General features: G+C 59.9%; 1 protein-coding gene across 2 annotated transcripts in view; it reads left to right on the forward strand.

Moving 5' to 3' along the window:
* GSE1 (Gse1 coiled-coil protein) overlaps nt 1-17,122 on the forward strand; it is a 98,421-nt gene extending 81,299 nt beyond the window's left edge. Inside the window, exons 3-17 of one of the 2 annotated variants that reach the window (XM_014257157.2) lie at nt 2,480-2,698; nt 5,881-6,080; nt 7,409-7,590; nt 7,726-7,923; nt 8,113-8,304; nt 8,577-8,887; nt 9,233-9,557; nt 11,156-11,736; nt 12,273-12,385; nt 12,865-13,135; nt 13,239-13,361; nt 13,468-13,836; nt 14,772-15,047; nt 15,420-15,523; nt 16,142-17,122. In XM_014257157.2, coding sequence (XP_014112632.2) covers nt 2,480-2,698; nt 5,881-6,080; nt 7,409-7,590; nt 7,726-7,923; nt 8,113-8,304; nt 8,577-8,887; nt 9,233-9,557; nt 11,156-11,736; nt 12,273-12,385; nt 12,865-13,135; nt 13,239-13,361; nt 13,468-13,836; nt 14,772-15,047; nt 15,420-15,523; nt 16,142-16,276 — 3,599 coding nt within the window. In that variant the 3' untranslated portion in view covers nt 16,277-17,122. The remainder of the gene's footprint in view (nt 1-2,479; nt 2,699-5,880; nt 6,081-7,408; nt 7,591-7,725; nt 7,924-8,112; nt 8,305-8,576; nt 8,888-9,232; nt 9,558-11,155; nt 11,737-12,272; nt 12,386-12,864; nt 13,136-13,238; nt 13,362-13,467; nt 13,837-14,771; nt 15,048-15,419; nt 15,524-16,141) is intronic. The other variant, XM_014257159.2, reaches the window with a different exon arrangement.
* Nucleotides 17,123-17,417: the final 295 nt, after the last annotated feature.

Below are 17,417 nucleotides of genomic sequence, written 5' to 3' on the forward strand. Positions count from 1 at the left end.
GCCCAGGGACGCGCGGACAGACGGACGCCAGCGCCGGCGGGGCACGGCGGGTGAGCGGCGCTGCTCGGGCCCCAGCCGGGGCGGAGGCGCCGATTTTATCACCGGGAGGGAGCGGCAGAACTGGTTTGGAGCGCGGCTGGGGCAGCGGCTCAGCTCAGCCCGGGGGCCACGCGAGCTCCCCGCACGCTGCCCGGCCATCCGCCCGCTCCCGGCTGCCCTGGCAAATCCCATCGGGATCAAGAGTTGGCCGGGAGGCGTTTGGGGCCGCGAGGATCAGCTGAGCATCACACGGGTGATGCCCTGCCGCCAGCCCCGTGTGCCAGCCTGCCGATCCCACCAAATGGTTGGAAAATCGTCTCCAGACCTGGATCGGGGCTGGATGGGGGGGTTATCTTGGGGTTAATAGGTGGAGAGGAACTGGGGGAGTACTGAGAAGTGTTTGGGGCAGTGCCTGGAGGCTGTGGGGCAGTGCTGGGAGGATGCAGGGCTGTGCCAAGGGCATGCCAGGAAGTGCCTGGGGATGCAGGATTGTGCCTGGTAGATGTGGGGCAGTGCCTGGGGATGCAGGATTGTGCCTGGTAGATGTGGGGCAGTGCCTGGGGATGCAGGATTGTGCCTGGTAGATGTGGGGCAGTGCCTGGGGATGCAGGATTGTGCCTGGTAGATGTGGGGCAGTGCCTGGGAGATGTGGGGCAGTGCTGGGAGCATGCACGGCTGTGCCAAGGGGATGCCAGGCAGTGCCTGGTGGATGTGGGGCAATGCTCAGGGGGTACACAGGAGCTGCAGGCTGTGCCTGGAGTGCCGTGTCCCCTTTGGATGGTGCGTGGGTGCCGGTGCTGCAGGCAGATCCCGGTGCCCGCTCTCGGGGGAGCGGCGAGCCCTCAGCCGGGGCTGGAGCAGAGCCCGGGGGTGCCAGCGCAGAGCCCGGGGGTGCCAGCGCAGAGCCCGGGGGTGCCGGGGCCAGGCTGGCGTGGCGGGTTGGCTTCCCAGCTGTTCTGGTAATGAATTTACATGAGCCGAGCGTGTCGACAAGGCGGCAGTCAATGGCTGAGAGCACCGGAGTTAATAAATGCTTGTATAATGAGGGCAGAGGGGAGCGCGCCGCCGCCACGGCCGCCTCTCCTGGGGCCGGGGGGCAAAGATTAATCAACGCTGAGTGCCCCCCGTGCCCCCCCCCCCCCCCCCGGCTCCCGCGGCGCCCGCCGCCCGCCCTGGCCATCCGCTGCCGTGGGATGCTCCGGGGATGCTCCATCCACCCTCTGCAGTGGATGCTCCAGGTGTTCAGTGCCTCGAGCTGCCTCCAGGCCTGCTGGGAGTTGGGGGCTGCCCCACGACCCCCCCCATGTCCTCCTGCCCACCTGGGAGCCGGGCTAATTTTAGGCTGGTGTTAATGAAGCTGCTGGGTGAAGTCTATTTTAAGGGCCCTGACATCAGCAGTTGCTGTTTTGGGAGGTGGAGAGCCCTGGAGCAATTGGTGTGACAGCTGGGGGGGGCTCGGGGAGGGCTGCACCCTGCTGCTCAGCACCTGAACCTCACTTTTGGGGTCATTGTGCCCTGCAGCACCTCGGTGCTTTGGGGTGCAATGCTGGGGATTTGGGGTGTGAGAATTTGAAGGTGCGATGGGGGAGCAGGGGGTGCTGTGCTGGGGTTTTGGGGGTGCAGTGCTGAGGATCCAGAGATGCAATATTGGAGTTTTGGGGGTGCAGTGCTGGGGATCCAGAGATGCAATATTGGGGTTTTGGGGGTGCAGTGCTGGGGATCCAGAGATGCAATATTGGGGTTTTGGGGGTGCAGTGCTGGGGATCCAGAGATTCAATATTGGGGTTTTGGGGGCGCAGTGATGGAGATCCAGAGATTCAATATTGGGGTTTTGGGGGTGCAGTGATGGAGATCCAGAGATCAAATATTGGGGTTTTGGGGGTGCAGTGGTGGGGATTTAAGGGTGCAGTTCTGGGGATCCCGGGATGTGTTACTGGGGATTTGAGGATGCAATGCTGAAGACCCAGGGATGAAATACTGTTAGTCCATGGGTGCAGCAGTGGGAATTTGGGGGTGCAGTGCTGGGAATCCAGGGATGCTGTGCTGGGGATTTAGGGGTACAATGGCAGGGATTTGAGTGTGCAGTGGCTGGGATTTGGGGGTGCAGCTGTGGCAATTAGGGGTGCAGCAGCGGTGCTTTGGGTCTTGGCAGCACCATGCGAGTCAGGGGATTGCGCCTCTCCCCATCACCTGCATCAGGGTGCTGAAGTCCCTGTGTCCACCAAAAAACCCCGTCCATTCCTGCAGAGCTCTGCTGAGCCCTCCTGCTCCATTATCCAGGGCTTCAGTGGGGATGTGGGACACGCTTCCCCCTCCGTTGCCTGAACTCGGGGTGCATTTTGGGGTGGGATGGTGAGCTAGAAGAAAGCCCCCCAGCTTCTGGGGGAAATGGAGGATCCCGTCTCCACGTGTCGTCTAACCGGGTCTCTCTCCTTGTCAGGCATGAGCCATGAGCCGAAGTCGCCGTCCCTAGGAATGCTCTCCACGGCCACCCGCACCACCGCCACCGTCAGCCCCCTGACCCCGTCCCCCCTGAACGGCTCCATCGTTCCCAATGGCAGCCCCGCCGCCAGCAGCACTTTGTCCGTCCAGGCAGCACCTTCCTCCAGCTTCGCCGCCGCTCTCCGCAAGCTCGCCAAGCAAGCCGAGGAGCCCAGAGGTGGGGACAGGGAGGTGACAAACGCTGGTGCCTTTCCCAGCAGCTGGAGCCGGTGTTTTCCTGCTGTTTCCCAGCTAATGCCTTTTCCTGGCGTTGTGTCTTGAGGGGGAAGTTTGGGAATTCGGTTCTACCGGAGTAATCTGAGTGCTGTGTCACTCGCTGTACCCTGGGAGAGCGCAGTACGGCAGGGACCAGCCCTGCTCCTTCCCACCATGCTGCTTTTCCCAGAGGTTCCCCAAATTTGCTACTTCCCGGGTCAAATTTCCCAACTAAACAGCCCCAGGAGGGGGTGCCCAGCTCTTGTCAGCCACATCCTCCATCACACCTCCTCCCTCTGTTTGGATGAGGGATGCTGCTTCTGGAGCACCCCGAGGTCCCCCTTGCCACATGGAGCTTATCCCATGGGAATCACTGGGGCTCCCACACTCAGATGTCAGACAGTCTCCAAGCTGGGAAGTGTTTCAGGAGACTGCTGTTATCACCAATTTGGGATTAAATAGTCTTTATCCCTGCTGTTTGCATCGGTGGGTGCTCCCCTTGGATCACTGCACGCTTCCTGGGCACTTTGATCCCTGGAAAAGACACCCACCCCCTTTGCAAGACAGTTTTTGCAAAGTCTTTTTGGAAGACCCTGTTTCAAAAGCCCTTTTGGCACTATCCTTTTCCCAAGACCCCTTTTGCAAGGCTCTTTTTGGAAAATCCCTTTTGGAAGCACCATCTACAGGACCCTCCTTGCAGCCCAAAAATCTCTGGCACAGCCATGACCTGAAGCATTGGCTGCTCCCAAGGAAACGCGTGGAGATACCAGGTCCCTGTAACTCCGAGGGAATCAGGTCTTGGTGATGCTTCATCCTCACTGGAAGCTCCTGGTTTTTCCCAGCTGCTTCCTCTGGAGCCCATCTGCTTCCTTTGGAGCGATTGATTGAGTTTGGGGAATTATTTTGCTGTCTTTTCCCCTCGCACTACCACAGCTTTTGCCCTCCCTGTGCTGCTCAGCCTATCCCAAGGGACACCAGCAGGTTTGGGCATGGATTTTGTGGCACTGGAGAGAAGCAGCCACATTCCCTTTGAATTTCCCCTTAACATCTGTGCAGCTTGTTTGCAAAAACCCCTCTCTTGCCCATTTGGGTGCCTCAAGTGGCCCATCCCAGAGGTTTTTGATCCGTGTGCGTTTGGGTGTGTGCTGGGAAGGGGGTTTTTCTCCTTGCTGCGGTTTTTAGCACCAGGAAGTGAATTGCTTTCCCCTCAAATCCTCACCCACTTCCCACCAGGGGAGATGCTCACTCCCACTTCCCTTCCCGCCCTGGGAGATGCTCCGCTGTGGCAGATGCCGGATCCACGCAGGATCACTGTGTTTTTTCCAGCCTTATGGGCTCACAGGTGTGCTGGCACATCCCTGCTGCTCCACAGCATCCCAAACTGTCAAGGCTCATCCCGACTGACCCCTTCCCAGCAAATCCCCACAAAGCTGCCGCCTGCCCGGGGGCTGCTGCCTCTTGTCCCGCCCGGGGCTGTCCGCAGGGTGGGTTTGATTCCACCCCTCCTTCCCTTCTTTTTTCCCAGTTCTCTGTCAGGGTCTCAGCTGTTAATTACATTTGCCTGTCAGCCCGGGCTGCTAATCTGCTATCGCCGAGCGGGAAGCGGGAGGTCAGAAAACAAAGGTGACACCATCACACTGTGCCTCTTGTCATCTCCAATCCAGATTAGTTTCATTGACTAACTCCTGGCTGAATACCACCAGTTAATTATAACGATCACAAACCCTCCCGTTTAAAGCCACACAGCGAGAATTAAGGTTCTGAAGTAAGACTTTAGCTTCATTAATTGCCGGGCTCATTGTGATGGTATTGATTGTTAACGCTATCGCGTGGTGAGTAATGGCTTCCCAGCTCAGAGGGGATTAGGCTGCTAATTGTTGTTGGCCTTGCGCTGACAAGATAGACTTCAGTGGGTGTCAAATCGGCCTCCTTTGTTGGGGACAGCCTTTTTCCTTCCCCCAGCCTCGCTGCTCTTCAAATGAAAGCGATTCGGAGCGACTCGGGAATAATTAATCAGGGAGGGCGGCCGGCAGCGGGATGCTCCGCTTGGCCTCTGCTCCGCTGAGCATCCTTCCCACAGAGCGTCCTTCTGGAGCATCCTTCCCACCCAGCATCCCTCCCCCTGCTTTCCTGGCATTCGCAGCCTCCTGGCTCCCTCCTGGTGTTGTGTGGCGTGAGGAGAGGGCAAGGGGACGGAGGTGGGGGTGCTGGGTGAGGAGCTGGCTGCTGTGCCCACAGGACAAGGCACACCCAGGGGAGTGGCCTTGCACACCAGGAGGGTGAGGAGACACCCAGCACACTCAGGGGAGCCAAGGCCTCTCTCTCTGTGCCCTGCTCACTGCCTGGGAACACCGCTGTCACCTCATCCTGTGAGCACAGCCCACTCCTCACTCTCCAACAGCTGATCCCTGCTGGCCTGTTGGATTCTCCCTGTGACCCACACTCTGGGATGGAGGGAGCAGAGTTTGGGGGTTCAGAGCCCCCCAGGCTGCCCAGCTGGGTTTGAGGAATGGGAGGTATTCCGTGGAGCAGACACGAGGCTCCCTGTGCCCCGGTTAATGTGGAATTTGTATTTCTCTGCTTTTCCTCTTCTCCACTCTCACTCCATTTTTATTTTTCCTTTGGAAATACGGCCAGCATCCCTCGGGTGGGGATAAGTTAAAGTACAGATGTATTATGCAAATGAAACCAAAGCCTTGCCCAAGGGTTTCAGGGAGTCACTCCTTCATCCCGGTGTCTCCAGAGGCCCTGGCTTGTCCGTGACAACTTCTGCAGCTGGATTAAGGAGTCTCTGGGTTTGCCTTGGGAAGATGTGGCCGTCTGGGGCCAGCATCACATCCGTGTCACTTGTGCCAAGGGGCTTTGTGGGGCTGGGGGTTTGGCAGTCCCTGTTAGGTGGGAGCAGGAGGCCACCCCATCCCACCGTGCTGGGTGGAGCCTTCAGCACCACCGGGAATTTCCGGGATGGGAAGGTGGGGGTCCAGTCTGGGAGTCTGCTGAACACCCTGAGTGCATCCCAGTGCCCCACCCCTGCTCCCTGCAGTGAGGCATCCCATCGGGAATGGCTCCAGCTCCTGCAGAGGGTGGTTCCATTCAGCTAACTGCCGTTCCCCTAACTTATTTCAGTTTCTGATTGAATCCCAGGCTCCTCACTGAGCAGCGAGTCGTCCCCGGTGTCCTCGCCGGCCACCAACCACAGCTCCCCCGCCAGCACGCCCAAGCGTGGCCCCATGGGCCCCATCATCGTGCCCCCGGGGGGACACAGCGTGCCCAGCACGCCGCCCGTCGTCACCATCGCCCCCACCAAGACGGTCAACGGGGTGTGGAGGAGCGAGGGCAGACAGGTAGGGCTGCGTTTGGGGATGGAGGGTGTGGGATACCGTGCGCGGCTCCCAGGGAATCGCTGGTCCCTTCCCCTCCCTGCTGTGGCCCCGAGCTGGCGTTGTCACCGGGGCTGCCGTCGTCCCCCTGCTGCCATCATCCCCGGGCTGCCATCCGGAGGGGAGTGCGAGGAAGGAGGAGGAGGAAGGGGGGCGGGGGGGGGGGGGGAGAGCAGCTAATTAAGAAGCATCGTTAGTGGTTCTCCTCTCCTCCGCATGCTACAAGCAGATTCCCGGGGGGATTATGCCACTTGGAAAGACTAATTAAACCACAAAGCGGAGAGGCGAGGGTAGGGGATGAGAAACGCCGGGGGGCGGCGGGGGGAAATAAATGGAAGCGTGATCCCCGGGAGCTCGGAGGGGTGCGTGGGGTGTCCGGGTGCTCCCCAGCCCCGGGTCCCCCCCGCTGTGGGGGTTAACCGAGCGCGGTGATTGTCTGGCAGAGCTGCTGGCAGCCGGGAGCCCAGACGGGAGGTAATTAGAGCAGAGCCTGGCACGCACAATGAGCCGGGGGAACACCGCACCCTTTGTGGTGACCTTGCCCTGGAGGGGCTCTGGGGCACGATGGGCTGGGGTGGGAGGCACGGGGTGGGGGATGCTGCGGGTGCCGCCATCCTCCTCCTGCTGAGCTGCTAAATGGAGAAGGTGCAAGGAAAAATAATAATGATAATTTTTAAACCAAAACTTGCCTTGCTGGGGGGTCGCCCCACTAATTGTCAGGTGCTGTGGGGTCTCTTGTCACCCCAAATTGTTCCCCTTTGCTAGGGGTCCCTCCCCAGCTGGAGGGAGTGACCTTCATCCTGACACCGGGGGTGGAAGCTGATGGAAAGCGGCTCTGATGATGAGGCCCTGTGGGAGGGTGCTGGTGCCGGGGGTGCCGGGGGGACTGTGGGCTGACCCCTGGGTTATGGCCCTTATCAAAGGCCGGCTGGATTTCCCCCGGCCGTGTCACTCCTCCCCGGATGATTAATAGCTCAGGAGAACAAAGCAGCCATAAATCTGCAGGCAGGTAATGGGTGTCTTGCCCTCAGCTCTGCCCCGGCTTCAGCACCTCCTTTCCCACTGGGGCCCCCCCGGTTTAACCTCCCAGACCCTCCCACCCCTCCAGCTGCCCTTCCAAAGCCTGGATGCTGGAGATGCCTTAGAGCACGAACCCTTCCCTGGGTACTGGTGCCAGCCAGGGCACACCGGGGACCTCCTGAGCGTCCTGGGGGTGGGGACACAGGAAGGATTCCCCATCCCCTGCTGTCCCCTGATGCTCATCTCGGCGTTCCTGCCCTTTTGCCTTCCAGCAGGAAGCAGGGTCTCGAGGCAGCAGCAGCAGCGCCGGCCGCGAGCGCCTCATCTCGGAGCCCCCCCTGACGCAGGAGAAAGCGGGGGGTCCCACTGTCCCCTCCCACCTCCTGGGGACCCCCTACTCCTTCGGGCTGCCCCCCAGCTCCGTGGTCCAGGATTCCCGCTTCCCTCCTCTCAAGTGAGTCTGCTCAGAATGGACGGGAGCGGTTGCAGGATGTGGCTGTCCCCTGCGAGCTCCGCTGCCTCCTGGGGGAGGTGACATCTCCCCAGGGGGACAGGGAGCGATGATGACCATCTCCTTGCATCCCCCCAGCCTGCAGAGGCCGGTCCACCACGTGGTGCCTCCCAGCGCGGTGACCGAGGATTACCTGCGGAGCTTCCGTCCCTACCACACGGCCGAGGATCTCCGCATGTCCTCCCTGCCGCCCCTCGGCCTCGACCCGGCCACTGCCGCCGCCTACTACCACCCCAGCTACCTGACACATCACCCCTTCCCTCATCCTGCCTTCAGGTGGGCACCTTGGGATCCCTGGGGGATACCACTGGATGAGCTCTGGGGTACTGTGAGGTGGGAGCATGATCCACTGAGGGCATTCTGGGGCTCTGCATCCCTTTCTCCCAGTAGAAGGCAGCCCCCATCTGGCTCCTGGGAGAGGAACTGGGGGGTTCTTTGCCCCTCTGAGCATCCCTGTCTCCCCAGGATGGATGAGTCGTACTGCCTGTCGGCACTGAGGTCCCCCTTCTACCCGCTGCCAGCGCCGGGCTCGCTGCCCCCCCTGCACCCCTCGGCCATGCACCTGCACCTCTCGGGGGTCCGGTACCCCCCCGAGCTCTCCCACTCCTCCCTCTCCGCCCTGCAGTCCGAGCGCATCTCCAGCCTCGCCGCCGAGAGGTACAGGAGGGTGGGGGGATGGATGGGGCGCTCCAGAGGACGCTGACAGGGGGCCAGGGGTGGTTTTGGGGTGCTCTAGGAATGCTGACAGATGACTAGGGGTTTGGGAGTGCTGCAGAGGATGCTGGCAGGTGCCCAGGAATTGTTTGGGGGTGCTCTGGAGGTTCAAGGGTGTTCCTGGGGATGCTGACGGATATCCAGGGTTAATTTTAGGGGTGCTCCAAGGGGGGATGTTTGGGGTTGGTGCTTTTCTTTTTGATTTTTCTCTGCAGGCTGCAAATGGACGAGGAGCTGCGGCAAAGGGAGCGGGAGCGGGAGAAGGAGCGGGAGCGAGAAGCCGACCGGGAGCGGGAGAAGGAGCGGGAACGGGAACGGGAGCGTGAGAAGGAGCTGGAGCGGGAGCGGGAAAAGGAGCGGGAACGGGAGCTGGAGAGGCAGCGGGAGCGTGCCCGGGAGAAGGAGCTGAGCATGGTGAAAGCCATGGAGGGACCCTTCCTCCCCGTGGCGGAGCTGCACGGGCTGCGGGGGCACCCGGCCGAGGAACGGGGCAAGCCGGTGGAGCCGCTGGCACCCAGCAGAGCAGGTAACGCTGCCAGAGCTCGCCTCGGTCCCCTCTGCCCTCCAGATGGCCAAACCGAGGGGGTTGGTGGCCCCGGGAGGCGGCTGGGGACGGGGATGGGCTGTCCCGGCTGCCAGATCGCTTTGCCAGGAGCCCAGCTGCGGCGGCGCGGTGCCTGTGCCATCTGACTCGGGCCAGGCTGGCACCGTGCCCGCTGCGTGCCAGGCAGCTGGGCTGGCAGCAAGCCCCCTGTGCCGAGCTCTGACCGGTGGCTGCCCCACAGCTCCCTCCCTCCCACCGGGATGCTCACCCCAAAATACGCCCCCCTCATCCACACCCTGACTCTCCATCACCCCTTTTCCACCGCAGACAAACTCAAGGACTCGGTGCTGCCCACACCAAAGCCCATCCAGCACCCTCTGCACCCGCCACCGGGCTCCCACCACCCCGTGCCCAGCCTCATCCCCAACCACAGCGTGTTCCCTCTGCCCGGGAGCAGCGCGGCCACGGCGCTGCTCATCCACCGCACCAACGAGGAGGAGAAGTGGCTGGCCCGGCAGCGCCGGCTGCGCCAGGAGAAGGAGGATCGGCAATCCCAAGTCTCGGAGTTCCGGCAGCAGGTGCTGGAGCAGCACCTGGACATAGGGCGTGCCCCGAGCCAAGCCGAGCCCGAGCACCGGCCCGAGCACCCCAGGTAGGGATGCTGCCAGCCCCGCTCCTGGGATGGAGCTTTCCGCCAAAACTGAGCTGAGTTTTCCCGTGTTGCAGCTCTCCTTGCTGGAATATCCGGATCTTAAGCTGGAGAGGCACTTTGGGCAAGGGAAAGGAGCAATAGGGCGGGGGAATGCCTTTATATAGAAAGAGAGCAGGATTTAATGGGATATTGGGAAGGAATTGTTCCCTGTGAGGGAGCTGAGGCCCTGGCACAGGTGCCCAGAGTAGCTCTGGCTGCCCCTGGATCCCTGGAAGTGCCCAAGGCCAGGTTTGACGTGTCCCTGCCCATGGCAGGGGGTGGAATAGGATGATCTTTAAGGTCCCATTGCCCCACACCATTCCGTGATGCCGTGATGTGATGATTTGTAGGGTTCTACCCCCAACCTGTGGCTGTACCCACCTTGTTACCCAGCTCTGCCTCCCATCAGGCATCCACCACCCCACGGCCGTGCCCCTCACACATCCCCTGAGCCAAAGCCACGGTGCCAGCAGGTTCCTGCCACACGGTGCCAGCCAGGCCGGCTGTGTTGGCAGCGCCAGGCGTTCCCGGTGCCCGACATCTGCGCGGCGCCAGGCACCGAGCCCGGGAGGTGGCCGGGGGCCAGCGGAGAGTGGCCAGGTGCTGCCCAGCCACCAGCACCACTAATTGCAGCTCCCCCCTCGTGGGCAGTGGGGCCGGGCTGTGGATGCCTCGTTTGGGGGGCACCTGCGCCGAGCCTGGGCAGTTTGGGGGGCAGCGGAGCGTGCGCACACCCCCGGATTAATTGACAGGGCCTTGCTCGCCCCCGTGGCTGAGCACTTAAGCAGTGCAGGCTCATCCAGCCAGCTCTGCCGCCTGCTCCCTTTGTTATTTTTGGGTATCCAGGGGATTAGCGCGGCTCATCGAGGATAATAAGGAGCGGATCACGGGGCGGCACAAAGGCAAGCGCCCGCCGCAGGCTCCCTTCCCCATCCTCTCCTCCCACCCCAAACCAGAGAGGAGACAGCAAGGTCACCCCCAAACACCTGCAGCCGGGGATATTCCATCCCCATCCTTTTCCCACATCCAGCGGGGCGGGAGAGGGGTGGATCCCGGGGGGCAGGCGGTGCTCCCCACCGCTGGTGACTCCATGGCTGAGCTGAACCCGCTGCTCCGCGTGCAGAGCTCCGGGGCACTGGAGCGGAAAAGTGTTAAATGCACAGCTTGGGCACATGAAATATTTATCCCACAAACGGGCTGGCTCCGGCTCTGGCTGTCAGAGGAGGGCTGCACTGGGGTGCTGCCCTCGCCACTGGGCTCTGCCAGGACTGGTGGCTCGCTTGTCCCCACACAGGGGTCAGCGCTGGGGTCTCCAGCCCAGCGCTCCTGGGATGCAGCTGCATCCCCGCTCATCCTGCCCGTGCACAGCCCTAACTCTGCCCCCATCCCTCAGGATTGTGGCATGGAGGGGACAAGCGTGGCAGCCCCACATGCACAAACTCCTCTGGGTGTTCCTGACAGGCGCGTTTCTCCCCAAAATCCCCCGGGGCTGGAGCGCTGCCAGCTCTCCGGTAGCAGTGCCAGCTCCTCACCTCCCCGGTTCTCTCCTGTCCCTGCAGGTTGGGATCGAGCCGCCACGAGCCGAGCAGCCGGGAGCCAGGGCAGCACTTCGGTGGGCCCCCACCCCTCATCTCCCCCAAACCTCAGCACCACCCCGTCACCACCTCCCTCTGGAACCCCGTCTCGCTGATGGAGAGCCCCCCCGACCCTCCCCGGCGCCTCCCCGAGCCCCACGCCCTCCACAGCCACCCAGCGCCCTTCGAGCCCAGCCGCCAGGGCATCCCGCTGGTCAAGGTGGAGAGGGTCTTCTGCCCGGAGAAGCTGGAGGAGGGCCCGAGGAAGAGGGATGCTCTGGAGAAATACCCCCCGGGACGGGAGCCCGGTGCCCCGGAGCACGGGGCCTTCACCCACACCCCCTTCCTAGCTGAGCTGGAAAAATCCACTCAGAGCATCCTGAGCCAGCAGAGAGCCCCGGCCACCCCGTTCCCTGAGGCCACCAAGCCCAGCTCGCCCTACCGGCCCCCCCAGCCCCGCGCCCAGGACCCCATGTACATCTACGACGAGTTCGTGCAGCAGCACCGCAGGCTGGTCAGCAAACTGGACCTGGAGGAGCGCCGGCGGCGGGAGGCCCGTGAGAAAGGTGAGGGACCGGGGATGTCCCCTCCTGGCACCGGGACATGGCCGGGGGTCTCCCAGGGATGCCGACGTTCCCGCATCCGAGCGGTTCGGTGAACCCTGCGCTCCAGACATGCCTGATGAATAAATGATGAACTGGAGCTAATAAGAGGGTTTTAAATATTGATGGGGCTGCTGGAGTGGGGATGAGAACAGCGGTGAGGAGGAGACGGAGAGCTGGGAGGGGCTGGAATTGCTGTCCCCACTCCAGTGGGATGGGGGCTCAGCCACAGCCTCCCCAGCCTGTGCCCCATTGAGCCCCTGCCACCCATCCCACAGCGATGCCAGGAGGATTTGCAGGGATGGGCGATGCCCTCCGAGGTCCCAAAGCTGCTGGAGAGGGATCAGGGCTCCCCTCACCCTGCTGGGCCCCGTCACTCTTCTCTGACATCCCGCCCTGCTGCACCCCCCTCCCCAGTGGAGTTCCCCAGAAGATTCCCTGGGGTCCCAGCAGGTCCCCAAGGTGTCCCCAGCCTCATGCCAGGCTCTCCCCACCCCCAGGGTACTACTATGACCTGGATGACTCCTGTGATGACAGTGACGAGGAGGAGGTGCGGGCCCATCTCCGCTGCGTGGCTGAGCAGCCCCCGCTGAAGCTGGACACGTCCTCTGAGGTACTGGTGGCACCCCCTGTCCCCTCCCTGTCCCCTCCCTGTCCCCTGGGGGAGCAGCCCCTCCATTACACCAGTTCCCAGTGCCCAATCCAGCCACCATCCCCGCGTGTCTGCAGAGGCACCAGGGGCTTAGAGATGGGGGCGATGAGGATGGGGATGGAAATGGGGATGGAGGGAAGGATGGGCATTGGAACGGGAATGGAGGTGGGATGAGTATGGGGATGGGAACAGGAATGAAAATGAGGATGAGAGGAATGGGGATGAGATTAGGGATGGGGATGGGGATGGGAATGGGAATGGAGATGGGAACAGGAATGAAAATGAGGATTGGGGGAATGGGGATGAGAATGGGGATGGGAATAGAGATGGGGATTGCAACAGGGATGAGGGTGGGCATGAGGATGGGAATTGCCAATGGGCATGGGGATGAAGACAAGGACGGGGGATGACCCTGCTCTGCTCTCCCCCCGATCACCCAGAAGCTGGAGTTCCTGCAGCTCTTCGGCCTCACCACGCAGCAGCAGAAGGAGGAACTGCTGAGCCAGAAGCGGCGCAAGCGCCGGCGGATGCTGCGGGAGCGGAGCCCCTCTCCGCCCATGGTGCAGAACAAGCGCCGCACGCCCTCCCCGCGCCTCCCGCTCTCCACCCGCTACAGCCCCGACGAGATGAACAACAGCCCCAACTTCGAGGAGAAGAAGCGCTTCCTCACCATCTTCAACCTCACGCACATCAGCGCCGAGAAGAGGAAAGGTAACAGCCATGGCCCGCGCACGCTCGGGTTTGGGGGTGCCCTGGGGGACCTGCCTGGGTCCCTGACCTTGCTCTGCTGAGCAGAGGCTACACTAAACCTCAGCTTCCCATGCCGCAGACAAGGAGAAGCTGGTGGAGATGCTCCAGGCCATGAAGCAGAAGACCACGCCGGCCGCCGTGGTGGTGAAGAGCTCCCCGCGGGACAGCCCCGGCGCCCCCAGCACTGGTAAGCGCCCCGAGTCCTTCCCTGGGTGTTGGGCTGTGGGGCATGGCTTTGCCTCGAGGGGGGCACGGACTCCAGCTGCAGCCAACTGCTCCTCCTCTTCCCAAAGAGCCTCCGGTGCCGCCGCTCCTGCTGGACCTGGATAAACCCGTGGGCATCGCCGTCTCCGTGCCCGAGGTGCCGAAGGCGGCGGAAGCCTCCAGGTTAGAGCAGCTGAGACCCCAGGAGCCAGCCAGGCCCAAGGAGGCGGGCACGGCGCCGGAGAAGCCCCGGCTGAGCGACGGGCACCCCGGGAAGAAGGCTCTGAGCATCCTCAGCTACGTCAGGGGTCCCCTCCCCAAGGACATCCCGGTGCCGCTGTCCCACAGCATGAACGGCAAGAGCAAGCCCTGGGAACCCTTCATAGCCGAGGAATTTGCCCACCAGTTCCATGAGTCGGTGCTGCAGTCCACGCAGAAGGCGCTGCAGAAGCACAAAGGTAACGGGAAGTTGTTGGGAATCGCTGTTTTAAAACCACTTAAAGAATCGCCAGCGGAACCAGGTTTAGGGTAAAACCAGGTAAAACCAGGATTATCACAACAAAGTTCTTTGGCAAGGTTCACTCTCCTGTTTATTAGATGGTTAAAGCACTGTGAGGAAAAGCAAACAAAAATCCAAAGTCAATAAATAAACCCCCAAATAATTTGTGTGGAAGCTGGAGGAGGGGGAAAGGGTAAGGACAGAAAGAAGGGGGACACCCTCGAGTCACAAGTTCAGAGCAGACCCCTGTGCTAAACTGAGCCTGGACTTGATCAACAGGTTATGTTTAAAGGCCCAACAGCATTTAACTTAACAGCATTTAAACTTAATTGATAATTTAAACAATTTAGCTAGGGATTCATATGGAATTTACTATACCACACTGCAATAACTTCCTTACAGGCCTCACTTACAAATCTAAAGTGCTTAAGAATCCAGGAAAGTGAGATTTTGCACCGAGTGCCACACTGAGCCCTTCTTGAACCCCTCCATGGGTGGGGACTCCACCAGCTCTCAGGGCAGCTCCTCCCAGTGTTTGACAGCCCTGCCAATCGAGAAATTCTCCCTGATGTCCATAAAAAGCAGCAGGGATGCAGGGACCTGGTTGGGTACTGGGATATCACCCCCTTGTCCCCCCACAGGGGTTTGGCACTGGCAACCTCATTGCTGGAACATCCCATGAGCTCATTGCTGAAGCTAAAAGTCAGGGATCATACAGCTGCAAAGCCTCCAAACTCACTCAGCTGAGTGATTGAATAAATAAATAAAGAATACAAGGAGTGATAAAAACCCCCAGAAGATGCTGTAAGCCCGCGAAAAGTCAGGGAAAGGGTGAAATGAATGCCTTGAAGGGTCCGTGGGGAGTGGGCAGGGGCTGACTGTGGCTGCCCACAGGGGGGACGGCGGCGCTGACGGCGGAGCAGAACCACAAACTGGACACCTCCATCCACTACAACATCCCGGAGCTGCAGGCGTCCACCCGCCTGGCCGGGCCCCCGCACAACGGCACGGCCGAGGGGCCGCTCCGGCCACTGCCCCCCCTGGCCCGGGACTCCGCCTCCGAGGACGAGGAGGAGGAGGAGGAAGAGGAGGAAGAAGAGGAAGATTACCCCAGGCCCAAGTGGCAAGGGATCGAGGCAATTTTTGAAGCTTACCAGGAACATATAGAAGGTAAGGGGGTGCAGGGTGTTGGGCAGGGAGGGTGAAATGCTAATTTCTGGTTTGGTTTCCCCTGGGAGGTGTCACTGATTCCTGCTGGGCTGGGCTGGGGAAGCACTGGGGGATCTCCAGCAATGCAGGAGCAGCATGAAAGCAACAGGCAGTGTTGCTTTTTTTGCAAAATGTGATGTATGCATGAAAAATAGAGATATTCACAGCTGCCCAATGTCCTCCCAGTGGGACCTAAAGGTTCCCCACAGGCAGTGCCAGGGTTGGGAATGCTCTGGGATGCTGGGGGCAGTCAGAGCAGGGCTGGCCCCCTCTGTGGGTGGTGCATGGAGCCAGAGGAGCTGGTGCTCAGCCCTTGTCCTTTGGATGTTGCAGAACAAAACCTGGAGCGCCAGGTGCTGCAGACGCAGTGCCGGCGGCTGGAGGCGCAGCACTACACCCTGAGCCTGACAGCCGAGCAGCTGTCACACAGCATGGCGGTGAGTGGGCATGGGCACACATCCCCTGGGCACCCAGCCCCTGGACACTCATCCCCTGGGTACCCACACTCATCCCCTGGGACCCCATCATCTGGGCACCAGGCTCTGTGGGCACCCATCCCCTGTACGCCCAGCCTTCCTGGGCACCCAGCCCTCCAAACTCTCAGTGTCCATTCCTGAAGTGCCCAAACTCTGTCTCCATCCCTGCAGTGCCCAAACTCTCAATGCCCAAACTCTCGGTGCCCATTTCCCACAGTCCCCAAATTCTCAGTGCCCAAACTCTCAATGCCCATTTCCTGCAGTGCCCAAACTCTCAATTCCCAAACTCTCAATGCCCAAACTCTCAATGCCCAAACTCTCAATGCCCATTTCCTGCAGTGCCCAAACTCTCAGTGTCCATTCCTACAGTCCCCAAACTCTCAATGCCCAAACTCTCAATGCCCAAACTCTCAATGCCCAAACTCTCAATGCCTGTTCCCTGCAGTGCCCAAACTCCGTGTCCATTCTTGCAGTGCCCCATCCACGCACTGCCCATTCCCTGCTGTATCCCATTCCCAGCCCGTTCCCCAGCCCTTCCCTGCCCCGGGAGGTGCCTGCTGAGCATTCCATTCCCCACAGGAGCTGAGGAGCCAGAAGCAGAAGATGGTGTCGGAGCGGGAGCGCCTGCAAGCGGAGCTGGATCACCTGCGGAAGTGCCTTGCCTTGCCTGCAATGCAGTGGTCTAGGGGTTATTTCAAGGGGTATCCCAGGTGACGCTCCTTGGGCCAGGCCGAACATATAGTCTAGAAATAATAATCTATTTTATTACCTTGAATATTTAATATTTTTCACTGGGAGGTTTGAAGCTAAAAAAAAAAAAAATAATAAAATTAAAAAAAAAAAAAACAACCAAAAAAAAAACCAAACAAAACACACAGGAAAAAATGAACCACGACGAGAAAATCATTAATAATAAAAGGAAGAAAAGAGGAAAAAAAAAATAAATAATAAAAATAGAGAAATAAATGGAGAATGTGCCATGCATGAAGCAAACGGGAGCCGGGAGGAGCTGGGAGCCCATCCCACGGCCAGCAGCCCCCGGCTTGTCCCCTCCTGTCCCCTCCTCCGGGGGCCACAGCTCTGAAGCCCTCCCCACTCCACCCACACTTTATAACGCTCATTTTTGTTGGTTCTTTGGGGTTTTTTCTAAAAAAAAAAAAAAAAAAAGAGAGAAAAAAAAGACAATGAAAGACTCCACCGACAACACTAAACCCGGCGGGGCCCCGGGGGCCGGGTGCTGCCGGACCCCGCTCCCAGCACGGCACCCCCAGCCCGGGGTTCCCCCTGGAAATGCACTTCGCTATCAAAAAATAAAGTCAATAAACTGGTTGAAGGTCCCTTTTTGTTCCTGGTTGGCGGGGAAGGGGCAGGGACACGCGTGGGGTCACTTTGTCACCCCGGCTTTGGGATTGAACAGGCGGAAAAGTAAAGAAAAGGAAAAGAAAAAAAAAAAAAAAGGTGCTTCAGCCTTGTACTGTGTATATATATTAAAAAACAACAAAGTTTTGTATGTTTTTATTGCTTTAATTATTGTTATAAAAAGCTTGCCTTTTTTTTTAAGATGTTTCTGCTTTTTTTTTTCCTTTTTTTTCCCCCCCACCGCTCCTTCCCCCTCCCATTTTTATGTTCTTTCTAGTTTGTTTGTTTTTTTTTTTTCCTTTTGCCAAAAGGATTAACTCGCTTTTAGTGTTTGTACTGCTGCTGGTCAGGCCAGAAAAGATACTGAAATGTTTTAAAAAAGAATTGAAACCCAGGAAAAATAAATCCCCTTTTCCACTGGGACAGGTCCTGTCCCACCACCAGTCCCTCGGGAAGCTGAGCCCTTCCACCCTCCTGTGTGGGGTGTTTTTTTTAA

This window comes from Pseudopodoces humilis, chromosome 14 (assembly GCF_049639895.1).
Source record: "Pseudopodoces humilis isolate 2021_Gansu_Grassland_sample_001 chromosome 14, ASM4963989v1, whole genome shotgun sequence".
In the NCBI taxonomy this organism is placed as follows: Eukaryota; Metazoa; Chordata; class Aves; order Passeriformes; family Paridae; genus Pseudopodoces; species Pseudopodoces humilis.